General features: G+C 42.6%; 1 protein-coding gene across 4 annotated transcripts in view; it reads left to right on the top strand.

The window, feature by feature from the left end:
- Positions 1-12,914, top strand: part of SSBP2 (single stranded DNA binding protein 2) — a 135,952-nt gene extending 123,038 nt beyond the window's left edge. For all 4 annotated transcript variants that reach the window (XM_063179884.1, XM_063179882.1, XM_063179885.1 and 1 more), the window contains one exon: positions 642-12,914. In XM_063179884.1, coding sequence (XP_063035954.1) covers positions 642-671 — 30 coding nt within the window. In that variant the 3' untranslated portion in view covers positions 672-12,914. The remainder of the gene's footprint in view (positions 1-641) is intronic.
- Positions 12,915-13,979: the final 1,065 nt, after the last annotated feature.

Below are 13,979 nucleotides of genomic sequence, written 5' to 3'. Positions count from 1 at the left end.
CATTTCTTCTAGGCACTGTGGTGTCCCAGTGATTACTTTAATGAAGCACCGCTAACCTGAGGGTAGCTGTAGCTTGGCTAAAGGCTGCAGTTCAGTTTGTGTCACTACAGTCGTGAGGTGTGGGGATGGATTTTTGGTCCACATAAAGGAGAATGACCACTGGTGATTCAGCTTGCCCCCTAAAATTGCTAACACGAAATAATACAGACCAAAAGCCTAACTGAATCACAGTCACAGGTATCTTTGTTCCTTTCTTCCCCTAAAGTAATCACAACCTCCCCAGAATCTTGTGTGGTTCAGCTGGCCGCGGATGCAGCCAGTCCATTGCAGACCAGGCACCTGCCCAGGTAAATTCCCCAGCAGCCAGCAGTGGGCAGGAAGGGGAGTGGAAAGCCTCAGTGAGGTATTGGCTCATCACAGCACCCAGGTAGCAGCAGAACAGCCCTCAGGGGCATTGCCTCTCAGCAGTGGCTGCCTTGTGACATGAGAGAAGCTCAGCAGAAGTTCTGGGGCACAAACTGAACTGCAGCCCCAGGAGAGGCTGCGGCACAGATTGAGGAGGGCGCTCCCGGAGCTCTGAACCCATTGCTGCCTGGGGTGGGGGCAGAATGTTTGTTAAATTGTGCATTGCTCTTTTTCAGTACTCCCCTAGCATGACAATGAGCGTGTGACCCGTTCACAAGTGTCGCCGTGAAGACCACAGTGAGTTGGCCCTCCCCAGAGAGCTACTGCAGAAGAAAATTATTCGTCCCAGTGTACAGTTTAACTAAAGGATCTCAGACACAATCAGACCCACCTGTTTGTTTTTTTTTCTCCTACCATCTCCCCTGTTTTGTCAAGACAGTGGCTCCCAAACACGCTTGAGACAACTGTAAGGAGTGGCATGAGAGAAGTGCCCGAGGTGGAGCTGCCAGCGCCTGTCTGTGTGTGTACATGTGTGGGCCAGCGTGGGGTGTGTGTGTGTGACATCCAAACACACACACACACACACACAGACCCCAGGACGCTGTCCAATAGGATCACATGACATCTTACGTAGAAATCAGAAGTAGGGACTTTTATACCATTTCTTTTTCTTTTTTCACGTTTGCATTTTAATTATTAAAATTTGCTTTCCCTCTCCCATCCTGAACTGTTTTATGTTGCATATATCACTGCTTTGTAAGTTATTTTTTAAGTTGAACTCAAAGGATAAATTCTTTTGATTTTGTTAGTGTCTGCCATTATGGACAGGGATAAAATTGCTTATACGAGCTTTCATTACCTTGTGTTTGATACCAGCTACCCTGTGAATCACAAATTGTACTGTCTCAAGAAATAGAAGAAAGCTCATCCTAATTTTTTGGAGAAATTTAATAACTTCCACCTAGTTTGGGGATTTCTTTTGATACTTTGCCTTTAAGAGAAAAAAAGCACTGAAGGTTATTTTTCTTCTTTAATTGAAGCCTAATATCTGCAATATCTATTTTAAATGGAAGCCTGAATTTGATACAAGCTTCTCAGTTTATATAGAGTACTATAAGGTTACTGTAAGTGAGCTCCAATTGCTATAGAATCTAGCAATAAAGTGTCAGGGCTTCTCCTGCCCTTGGATTTGAGTTTTCTATTTAGCATGGTCTTCTGTAGGGGTGGTAGTTAGTGGAAATACAGTAGAGTCCTTATCACCAAAACATTTTCCAACAACCTGCAATTATGTTTCCCATTTTCAGCGATTCTCAAACATATATGAGCAATCTGTGTTCCTGATTAGAAACAGTATTTCCCAAGCCCATTTAGAAAATCAGGTCACCCTGCTGCTTGGGTGTGTGTTTTCTGCCATATCTGCCAGAATTAATTCCCACCATACTTTCCAGTCAGCAGCCTTTTTTTTTTCTTGTTTGAGCCAAAATGCCACAGTAAACTTTTTATGACTACTAGCCTTGTTGTGAGGGTGTTAACTTTTGCCATGAATAGAAAGGAGCAAAGGTCTGGATCCTTTTAGAGGGGGAACATACAGTTAGGTATGAAAGCTGGGGCCAGAATGCAGAAAAAGGCCTCAAGGAAACGCTTCTGGAAGCATTCCCATTTCTCTTGAGGCAGAGCTCTGAAACCAAGATTGTGGTACTTTTACTTAGTTCCTGATGATTTTCAGCTCCCCCAGGAAAACAAAGGTTTTCGGTTTGCAGTGATACAAAAGCTGATGATCAGCAATGCAGGCACAAAGTGGCTCGGCAGAAATTTGTGCCACAGACAAACAGCAAATTCCTCTCTTTGGACTTTAATCCACAGGAGCCACTTGCAGAGCAGGAGCAGTTCTGGGATGTGGTATATCCATGTGCAAGGGGATTTTCCTCATGAGCTTGTGATAAAGGAATATCACCCATATGTGATGGGCTTGTGATGGTAGCTGGATGTGTGAGGAATTCTACAATCTCCTAACTAATTTTTATTTCCATATATTATACACATATGACATATGGAAATAAAAAGGTTTAACATGTTACTCTCCCGTTAGGCTTACTCAAAGATGAAAGTCTCAGAGGATCAAAATTACATTGAAGTATCAAAGATTTTGTTAGCGTTACTTTTTAGTAAGAACTACTTGATTAGATGTAAACATGACCTGGATAGTCCTTATATGGTTTTGTAGGCTGTATTCTTATTGATTATGAAGGTCGCATTCATTTGCTTCTCTTTGGAAAGCACTTTGCTGCTGTCTCCAAAGATGCTGGAAGACCCTGCTATTGGCTCGAATCACAAGCACAAAATCAAGTGTAATTTCTTCAGACCCTTTGCTGTTGTCTCTGACACCACTGGTGTGTCCCCGTTGCACCCAGAGCCCAGGTGCCCCTGCAGCCTTGGTTGGCCACCTGTATTATCTGTGGTCGCCCTCCAGGCACCCAAGGGCTCCTTCTGGCCCAGTCTGTCAGACGGTGTCGCTGCTGCTGGGCTAAGGGAGATGGGAGCAGTGCATCGAGTGCCAAAGGCCATTCCCAGGGCAGTGAGCTGTTGGGCACCTGGGAAGGATGAAGTCTGACCTTTAAACCTGTGCGTGGAACAGCTGGCACAGATTGATATCAATATTAAAACATGTTATCCTCACTTTGATACAGGAGCACAACGTCCTTTCAGCACACGATGGATTCGCTGTGTCCTGCATTTCTCACTCCCACGCAGCCCCACTGGCAGCAGCTGGTGCCACTAATGCTTTGTCCAGGGCTTTACCAGGCTCCAGGAGAGGCCAGGTTCTGCAGCTGAACCATTAGAAAACAATCCTTTGTGCTAATTACTCAAATTCTAAATTACACCTTTGGATCATTTCTTCCTTAATATGCATAGGGCTTTTTGCTTGTCCATTTCTCTTTCCTTTGCTTACAAATCCTTGTAGGATTTTCATGGTACCTGGAGTATCAATATGGGAGGAAAGACTATTCCCAAGCACTCAGTGTTTGCTCCCTCTTCTTAAATTTTTTATGCTCCAGATACGAGGAGCAATGTCACTGCTGTTTGGTTCTGTCCTTTTGCAACAGCACTGTTGATAATGTCAGAACTTGTCCAGCTCTGCTAGGAATTTTATTTTAAATGGTGCAGGGTAGATCTTCTCACACTGGCTTTTTAGATGGATCTTGCTCTTCAGTATAGAAGTAAATAGAAGGTGATTCTGTAAATGGGTATTTCAGGCAGAGTTGAAGGAAGCCTTCTTAAAACCAGAAGTGATTACATCTTTGAGTAGCAGAAACGGAGAGTGAGGGATCTGTATGCTGTGAGAACTCTTGCAAATATTCCAGCTTTGTAGAAATCACCTGAAACTGCATTCACCTCTGAACTTCACAGTGAAACCAGGGTCTTACCTGCTGCTCCAGCCTATGGAAAGGAGTGATAGATGCAGATGTATTTCCATGTCACCAGGATTTTATTGCCGTGTCTAAGAGCCGGGTTTGAGGCAAGGAAGGAGTTTAGCTGTCTGAATCACAGGTGAAGCATGTGGCCTGGTGTGCATTAACAAAGTCCCTGGATATTTGCATGCAGGGATTACATTATTTTCTTAACTACCTGAGAATGAGGAAAAACTGCAGTTTGGAACTTGCACTTCCAACCCCCAGGAATTCCATTTTTTATTTGGAAGTCCTCTGGTTGCAGAGCCGTAGCCACCCAATATGTCACATATTCAGAGACAGAAACAACTTTCAGGCTTTCAGCCTCTTCCTCAGAGTGGAGGATTAAATGTTCCATGTCCCAGGACATCCAGCTGTTCCTTTCCCTTCCAACAGGAATACCCAATGAGAAATACATAGGCTGATCATTTATTTTAAATAATTCCACTTGGGAAGAAGTGGAATAGAACCTTGCTTCTTTAAGGATGCATCAAAGGACAGCTTCTTGACCTGCCTAAAACCAGTTGAATTTTCCTCTGTTCTGTGGCAATACCGCATGTGCAAATGATGTGGAATTAGATTTAATGAGGGACCAGCTGTTACAATATTTAGTGTTGATCACTTTATTCAAAAATGACTTTTCAGCTGATACATGTCACACAGGGTCCTATTTCTGTATCAGTTGTTTATTAAGTGCTCTCCCCTGTCCCCAGTCAGCTCTCATCCACTGCTCTTGCCATGGCTAAGTATGGACTGGATTCTTCAGTGTTTCACCCTACACATTTGCATTTCAAGAATGTAAAATATACCTTAGTGATGTAAAACGTACAGGTAAATTTATTTTTCTTTAATTCACCATAAGTGGTGATAGAACTGTGGGTGCTGTCACAGACACACTTGGGTTTGATCAGGCCTTAAGGATGGGAATACTGACAAAGCACATCTTTCAAATGAACCCCTATAAACTACTTCAACACTGGTATCTCACAGTGAGGATCCAGTTCATGATTTAGTGATTCAAAATAATTCTAGAAATTCAGAAATAAATTAGTTAGGTTTAAATGTTGCTGGTTGCAGCTCTTTCTACTTTTCAGATAGTGGCACAGTTCTGTAGACTGCTGCTTGTGCCAGTTCTGCTGAAACGTTGATGAAACCATTCACATAAGGTCATTTTTTGGGTAGGATTTCACCCTAGTCTGGGTCAAATCTATAACTTACCTGTGGTGTAACATTATTTGGCAGATGTAAAAACCGAGTACATAGAGAAAAATACAGAGGGTCTGTTGAAATTACCAAAATGACGTTTCAACCTGAAAAAGGAGAAAAGACAGTTTAAAATACTGCTTTGAGTGCACTCCTGTATGGTGTCTATATATTGGAAACAAATTACAGTACCAAATCTAGAAAAAATAAATGTCTCATCTACTCAGCACATGAAAATTCTGATCCTGCCAACAGCTCCACCTTGATTTCAAATTGAGCCTGCTCATAGTTAATTTTAACCAGATCTAAGAACAGGTAGTATCCTTCAGGAAATTAAAAAAGTAGGACTGTAGTAATGTAAACCCATGCTTAAACATGGACAGTCTAGAGCTCCAATTAAGTCTTTGCTAAGCAGACATTATTTCACAGATTTTACTAGTGCAGGAGCCTGTTTATGTATCAATAGTACTGACATGCGGAGCAGATTTGGCTTTCTTCTGTTTCTTACTTTATTAGAGCTTTGTTCACTATTCCATGAACTATTTCTGTGAATTTGTTCTTTCATCTTGTTTTCAGTTCTGCAGCCATAGTTTCCCTCCACACAGCCAACAGCTTTGCAGGTTTAGTCCAAACTTCTGTTTGGTTACTGTTCATTTAAGCTTGAAATGTGTAAGAAAGCCTCTCATGTAATAGGAAAACTTGCCATAAAAATGTATAAAGGTTTTCTTGGGTACATGTTTTCGAATTTAATAAATGCAGTTTTCGGTCATAATTTGAAATGGTCACTTTCTAGCTACTATTTCAGTTTTGTGAGCAAGAGAAATGGAGAGACAAAAAGAAAATCACCTTCTTTTTCTTTCTTTTGCTTCAGCATTGTAAATATTTGCTGAAAGACATGGTTCTGGGGAAATCAGATAAAAAAGAGATTTGCTGCCTAGTTGCTATAAATAATACAGCTGGACTTCATGCTGAAAGCTCCTTCCACATCCCCAAAAGTGTACAGCTGGACATCCAAATTGTGAGACCTTGTACAAAGCCGAGCTCACCAGCAGCGGTTGGATTTGCCTGGTCAGTGTTTCCAGCGTGTCCCGTGGATGGTGCAGGGTTCTGTGGTCTCAGAGCAGTGACTGAGGTCGGGCAGGCGTGTTCCAGGGTCAGGGGGCTCAGGCGTGGGCAGTTATCCACCAGAAACAAGGTGTTCGTTCGCTACCTCGCTCTTCTCTTGAGAACTTGCACAACAATTCTTGTTAGGTTCTGGGGATCCCTTCACGATTTTACAATGCTGAGACAAGAGGCTGCATTTTGCTAAGAGAAAATTCTGGCAGTTTTAGCATCGGTTTTCGTAGGGAAACAGCACAAAACATGGGGATTTGGAAAGGCGATGTGTTTTCAGTAGCCTAGGAAATAGACTGTACAGTCTAGGAGTTTGAGCTATTGCAGAGAAACTGAAATCTTCAGTAATTGCTTTTGATGGGGAAAACTATTGTTGTGGAACAACTGCTCTGACCCCTGAGGACTCAAATTGTCAACTGCATGAACTGGATATTTTAGGCTTCACTTCTGTTGTTTTATTTGTCATGTTTTACCCTCTCTCGCTTGGACTTCCCCAGTAAATGTACTGTGCCAGATCTTTGCACAAAAATAAGAGCATTTTGCCCAACAAGCATGCAGGAAGTTGTTCTGTAACTGGAGCCCTGCTGTCAAGAATTCATTTCATTCACAGAGAGGAATTGAGTATACCACCAGATGAGGCGTGGCAGTGCAGCATCCTGAGAGCTCTCAGTGCTCGAGATGAGGACAGTTAGCATCCCACATACTCACAAATCAGACGAGATGGTTCCTAACAATGATAGAAAATAGCTTGAAAGAAAAGCTCGTTTTTGTCTTGCAGATTGGATGAAAATAAAATCCCAAATACAGGATATATTTAATTGAGATAGAAATTTACTAAAGCTCTCTGTAACAGAGACACAGAGCACATCCAGCGGTTTAGAGGGAAAGCAAAAGTGGTGTTATTAAATTGTTGTCAATAAACATAACATCCAAAAGCGGGTATAAGCTATTTTCAATTTCATTTTTCTAGTCTTTTTTATTTTTTCTGATTATGTTGTAGTTTTTATTTGATTTGCATTTACATTAATGGATAAGGAAGAGAACACAAGTTCCCAAAGTAGGGCTGGAACGAATTAGGGCTAGAATTGGAGACACGGAAGAGTGGCCTGAGTAAAGCTGGAGTTTTCTGTCAGTTATAAATCAAGTGAGTTTTTAATTTACTATTTTTCCAGGACAAAAAGCATCCACACAATAAACTTTGGCTCTGTCATGGCTGTTTGAGAAGTGTGAATCCAATTGCTGTGTGTGCTTGGACACCAGTTTTGAGGGGATTTTTTTGGTTTTTTGCAAGTATCCCCTTGGAGTGCATCTGCTTTGTGCATGTTTGGCTAAAACCACAAAAACAAACCACTTTTGTTTATATGGATTGCTGTACACGCATCTGGTTCTGGTGGAAAGAGGATGAAGTTTTGTTAGCTGGTGGGTTAGCATATTTATGTGAATTACTTACAGCATTGGTAAACTACTGTCAACTTTGTTCACATTGCACAAGATACTCTGTGTTGTCTATTGCTGGTGTTATAACCTCGGTGATCCATGCATATCCTGTAAATTCCTGTAGGTTTTGTGTAAGAAATCTTGCCACCACTGCTTGCTACTGTAAATTCTTGTGTTAAAGCAAGAGGTGGCCTTTGACTGTACAGCCATGTGTATTATATACTGCAGAAGTCCTTGTTCTGTCCTCTGAACTCGCTGTCCACATAGAGTTGAAGCTCTGTTAAGCACGCTTAGTGGTTTCAGAATTTATTTCAAAGAGCAGATCTATAAGCCATTTGCAGAAATATGAAATGTAATGTAAGAGAATTCAAGGCAGTTCATATCCTTTTCTGAGAGCTTGGGGTTGGGTTGGAGCAGGCAGCTGCAGGTTTTGGGGCACCCCAGGTGCCTGTGCCTGCGCACCTGAGAGGTGTCACAGCTGGGCAGTGTCCCCTGGCAAAGGGTGCCCCAGGCACAGCACCTGGGCAGGCTGCTGCCTTACAAAGATGTGTGAGCTGGTGTGTTTGTCATTCCCCACAAACTGCAGCAGTGCCAGGACAGAAGCCCATCTCTAGGGGCACATGAGAGGCACAGCACTGCCCCTGCATTGTGTCCCCGTCCCCACCCACCGTAGGCTTCACTTGAGGTGGTGTTTGAAGGAGATTCAAACTCTGTCTGGTTACTGAGAGGGAAAAATAACCTGAATTCTGGGACTCTGCATTCTTTTCTTACAGTATTTTATGATACACAACAAAGACCTGAAAATGTCTGTGTGTTCTTTGCTGGTTTCTGACATCAGAATTTACAGGTCCTGTCTAGTCTGAAAGGCAATGACGGGAAAAGTGAAGAAGCTTGGAAAGTTGAAGGGGATTCTTACTTGGATTACTTTAAATTCTCTGTTTCTATTGATAGTTGAATTAAATGAGTAGGCTAATCTTTAGAATTAAGGCAGTCTTAACGACTTTGCACCTTCACCCTTTCATGTAAGACTTTGAGAACTTGCAATAAGTGTTCCTCATGCTTACAGTCCAATTTGTAGATAAATTCCCTGTATTTCTAAGATCAAAAAATATTTCTACAGTTACTTCAGCCCTTTACAACAGGGCAATCCCTGTCCCATAATCTCAAGCATTTGTAGGTGTATTTTAGACAAAGAATGACTTTCAACATCATCAATGAAACTAATGTTGAATATTCCAGTCTCTGGAAGTAAAGGAAACCTCAGTAATTTTGCAAACAAACCAGCAAGAATGAAACTTGTCTATAGAAATACTAATGTAGAAAGTGCATGCAAAACTTGATACTGCCTCTGACCTTAATCGTTACTATTGATACTATTGGGGATCTCACAAATGTGTGTTTCAGAACGCTGTATTTCTCCTCAGTGTGTGCTTCATCCTCATTAGCGACAGCTCCTGCCGAGAGCCAGCCCGTGCCCCGGCCAAGGCGTGGGGATGCAGAACTCCCACAGCACCACGGACACGTGGGCGTGTGTGCGTGGTGTGTCAGGATGAGTAACCACTCCGCTGCAAAGCCCTGCAGACCTTGGGTGTAACTGTGCAGGGCAGCCTCTGGGCTGCCTGGGAGGGCTGCAGTCCCTGTGCAGCCCCAGGTCGTGCTTTGGGGGATCGTCATGAGCTCAAGCCTCACTGTTCAGTGTGCATGAGCTCCTTGCCAGACCGTGAGCTGCAAAGGCGCGGCTGGTGTGGGTCACTGACCCAAAGCGTGTCTGGCTGGGAGCCTCAGACAGGCCTGTGACAGACTGGATTGTCATGGTGATACTGTGCCACCACGTCAGACTTGTTTCCGCTCCATGCTGCGGCCTGATTCATCCTGCCCTAATTTCAGCTGGCTAAAAATTACAGCCTGGGTCTCCCGTGTGAGTCAGAGGAGGGACACGAGTGGAGATGCCTCTGGGAGATTGCATTGTGGCATCATTTGCCCTCACCACTGACGAACGGCTTGAATTAGGTGGGATGAAGCCAAGTGTGTACAATTGGCTTCTCACACCTCTACACAAACTTGTATTTGTTTGAGCTTGGAATAGGCAAGAATAATGCAGCTCCTTTGAACCTGAATCCGAGTGTCTTACAGATGACTTTCTGAATTCAATCTCAAGCATGAGATTTCTGCCCCGTAGTGCTATGTTCTTTATTTTTACTTCATTTTTAATGAACAGCTGTAGCTTGAACTTGCAAATTGTTCAAACATTTCTAGAGGATTACCCCTGCCTAGGAAACCTCACCTTTATTTCTCAGAGTGGGCTTCCTTGTTACCTGCACTGATTTTCTTTGGAAGCAACGCAGGGTAGAACCATTGCATAGACCAATCAACACCAGCAATAGCACATGCAGCTTTTAAATTCAGCTGTGAGCTTGTAACAAGGTATTCATATTTTCCAGGTGTAGCTAAAGATTCCTTTCCTGAGAGCTTTAAGGAATAAATCTAGGAGGTCCTGGTTGAGGCTTGTGAGAATACATGTAGTAACGGCAGGTAATGATAGGTTTTGTGAGGGAAATGTGCGATAAGCGCGTTGGGATTTGGTGTGCTGGTTTGGAAATGAGGGAATGTCCCGTGTCAGATAGAGCAGATCTGCAGGCAGAGTTACTGTGGATTAGCAGAGCCTGCTTCCAGCGGGTTCCTCCTCTCGTTCCCCTCAATCCCTTCCCCATTACCTGCGGTACGAAATCCTGACAGCGCTTGTGCCCGTTGTTGTGGCGAGCTGAGGAACAGCTCCAGGCTAAAACGCAAATGCTGTAGCTGCACCTTCCACCTCCATCGGGCGTCCACGTTCTCAGAGCTGGGCTGGGACAGCAGTCGCCTCCACAGCTGCCCTGTAATTTCAGCACACAAAAGTGGGTGTCACTTTCTATGAGTTTAACAGGAGCAGTATTGATCCATTCACTTCATTTCCGAAGTTGTGAGTCATTTGCTGTTGGAAATGATACAGATCTTGTGTAGCTGCGAATAGAAAAATTGAGATTTGTTTCTTATGATGAGCTGGTACAATTCCTGCTCTGCTGTTCAATAGTTTTGAGTGCTGAAGTTAACCAAAATGCTACTTTCATGGGTTATCTCAGCCTCAGCTCTGCATGAAAATGGGTATGAAATTCCAGTTGCTGTTCCTGGTTTCTCTGTGAATTCTGAGCCAAAGGTAAAGCAGTGGGAAAGACTGTTGTGGCAGCCACTCACTGACACCTTTTCAGATGCACACAGCCATTCTGCCTGTCATCTGACGGTGCTCCAGTTTTCTCACTGGGTCACCATGTTGTTGTCAGCCAGTGGAGGAAAGGTAGATGAGCTCACCACCTGGGAAGAGTAGAAATGTAGCAAGTCATGAGCTATGTTCTCCAACAGCCCTTTATTTGTAGAGCTTCACTTTCAATTAACATTGGTACCTTGAGTTATTATTGTACCATTCACTATCTTGAGGTGGTATGAGCAGAAATTTATGAATATATATAATTTACCAGAAATATAGGCTTGTATTGTGCCTTTATAATTCTCTTCAGCTTCAGTATGTATACGCTACCAGCAGATGAACTTCCTCCCTCTTTTGGGGTGTTCTTTACTGCAACAGTAGCTGATGGCTTCATTAATATTGGCTCTTTCAGTCTCCTGGGGCTAACATTTCTGTTTTTCTGAGTGAAAATGCCATAGTGCCCTCAGCAGACATAAGCACAATGACATAACACTGCAGTGCATGCTGTCTCTTAGCTTCTCTCTACACGTGCTTGCATGCTGGAAGATCTGAAGAGCTGCTGTGTAAATTGCTACATTATTTACCCAATACAGGTGGTTTTCCGCATCCCTTTTTTGCTCAAAACTCCCATGAACTCAGAAGTTAGTGATGGCTCAAAGGGGGGTTTTGGAAGCACAAAGGATGCAGGAAGCAACTCTTCAGTAGTTTACAGGCTGCTATAAATGTCTTTTCAGCAACGAAATGTAGCATTTCAGCAGTAACTTCCTAGTGAAAACACTGAGCGTGCTTATCACTTAAGATTGTAAGAAAAAAGTGTCAGACTGTGTCATTGTATCTCATATAATTTTGACACTTAACCAGTTTGATCTACGTGTTCATGCTATACCAACCAACACAGACCTGAAAGGTGACAGCCATGTTTTTGTTACACAAGAAGTCACAGTTTTCCAGAGGTTCTGAGTTTCTGTTTCTTTACCACATTTTCACTGCAGAGGTATTTTTCTATATAGTTACCTGAGGCTTCTTTTCACCAACCAAAAGCGTCTGTGGCCCTCTGCACTGTGAAAGGCAAAGGCCTGTGGAGAGACACAGGCTTCGCACTTGCCCACCCAATTAGCAGAAATTTCACCCAAGCCATAAAAGCCTCTTATGTTAATCTCTGTTTATGTAATTAAAGCAATTAGGGATAGGAGCTTCGGGAATAATGAGGTCTCTCTGTCCTCCATTTACTCTCTCTGTGCTTCGTAGGGATTGAAGGGTTCTTGTTTCAAGGCTCAGCTGTGTCTCTTCAAACCAGTGCAGTCTAAGCATGGTGTGAGATGCAGTTTATGGAGACAGCATTGGAGCGTGAAAGATTTACTCCTGGTAGCAAGGAAAAACTCGTGTCCCTGTGCTCACGGACACTTGCAAACAAGTCTGATACCGAGAATTAAGACAAATGCGTTCAAGATGGTACCAGTACAGCAGACTCTGTTCTACAGTGGGGTTTTTAGCTTTTGTCATTTGTATTTTATTTTGTGAAAAAAGGAGTTGGGGGGATCTCAGATCACATGGGGAATATTAGAAGTATATCACTCAACAATCGTTTTATAAAGTCTAACTTCAAAATGCACTATGATTTATTACAAAAGTATATTTTCTTCTGTTTTTCGACATGGTGGTTCCATTTTGTGATAAGTTAAACTCAGCAGTTAATTTGTTGCACTGCCTGGCTGCATGAATTCATCCAGTGTACATACGTACCTGTGCAGCATTACTTTTGGGGTTTGTATTTGAATTTGCAGTATTGATTATTATTTTTGTATTTTACTTTGCCTCTGTTATTGGAATTGTAGTAAACATAATTTATACATATGATTTTACAACTGTTTTGCAACTGAAAAGTCTCCTTTAAATTGTAAAGTTTTATTGATGGATACTCATTAAAATGGTATAAGAATTATATTAACAACTGTTTTGTGTTTTGATGCTCTCTGTATATAAATATATGTCTATTTATCTGTTTAATGGTGCTTGTGTCTTGCAATTTTGGATACATTTTAGAATAAAGTTTCATTTTACAAGAAGTAGTTGTATTTTCACAAGCTGTGTCCCAAAAAAACCCTGCAACCAAACACCTTTTTTCCATAAATAACTAGGGTTATGAAAGAAGCATACAAAAAGCATTTATAACTTGAGGCAGTCATATGTTTGTTTCTGGAACATAGAAGTATGCTGAAAGTATACAGAATGCACAGCTCTATACTGCAGTTGGTTTACTGCAGTAGCTGACATCTGTATCTAAAACGTTCCCAAAACTATGCATTTTGGAGCATTTCTTGCTTGCTCTAATGGCTTTACTTTACAGATATATTCACATCCAAGACTGAGCTTGTTGTTTATTAAAAGATGCACAAAAGGTGCTTCCACAAAGGTGCCTTAGGTCCAGTACCTCGGTGATGCCACAGGTGCTGCTGTAGCTGTGCCACAGAAAGTGGGAAACCATTATTAGTGACCTACACTAATAATTAACCAACACCAAACCCACCACACTCTTTAGCACCTCAGCCAGGAAATCTCAAAATTAGTAAAATCTCAAATTAACAAAGCAAAACCACTACATGAAATTAATGTTTCTACCTGGTTTCAAACTGAAACTGCCACACTGGTGCCAGCAGCTTAATTTCTCTTTTGCAGCAGTGAAAGGAGAACAGTACAGCTTGGCAGACATTACTTGAGCACCAAAAGCTGTAAAACACTGTTTTAGTCCAACAAAGACTCTGTAAGGAACTACAGGAGTCAGCTTCAGTGGTTCCTTTGCAGTCCATCACGCTCCTTTAGCTTCTCTCTCTGTAGCTGGAGGGCAGAGTAAATGCAGCTTGTGAGAGCAGAGAATCATTTGGGAAAGCTCATTTCAGAGTGTGAGTTCCCTGGCTGCACTGCCCAGGTGTGTCTGCCACGGGCACTGCTTGTTTGCAGCCCTGTTCCCCACAGGACACCCCCTGCGTGGATCCTTCCCTGAAGGCCAAGAGCTTTGTGCACACCAGAGGGGTGATTTTGAAGCAGCAGCTTTCCCTCGCTCCAGCTGCTCCTCTTTCCCCTCACCCCAACACTGCAGGTTGTTCACGTGAGCCCATTTCGATTTTACTTTG

This window comes from Melospiza melodia, chromosome Z (assembly GCF_035770615.1).
Source record: "Melospiza melodia melodia isolate bMelMel2 chromosome Z, bMelMel2.pri, whole genome shotgun sequence".
Taxonomy (NCBI): domain Eukaryota; kingdom Metazoa; phylum Chordata; class Aves; order Passeriformes; family Passerellidae; genus Melospiza; species Melospiza melodia.
Note: the sequence above shows the minus strand (reverse complement) of the source record. Positions and strands in the feature narration are given on the sequence as shown.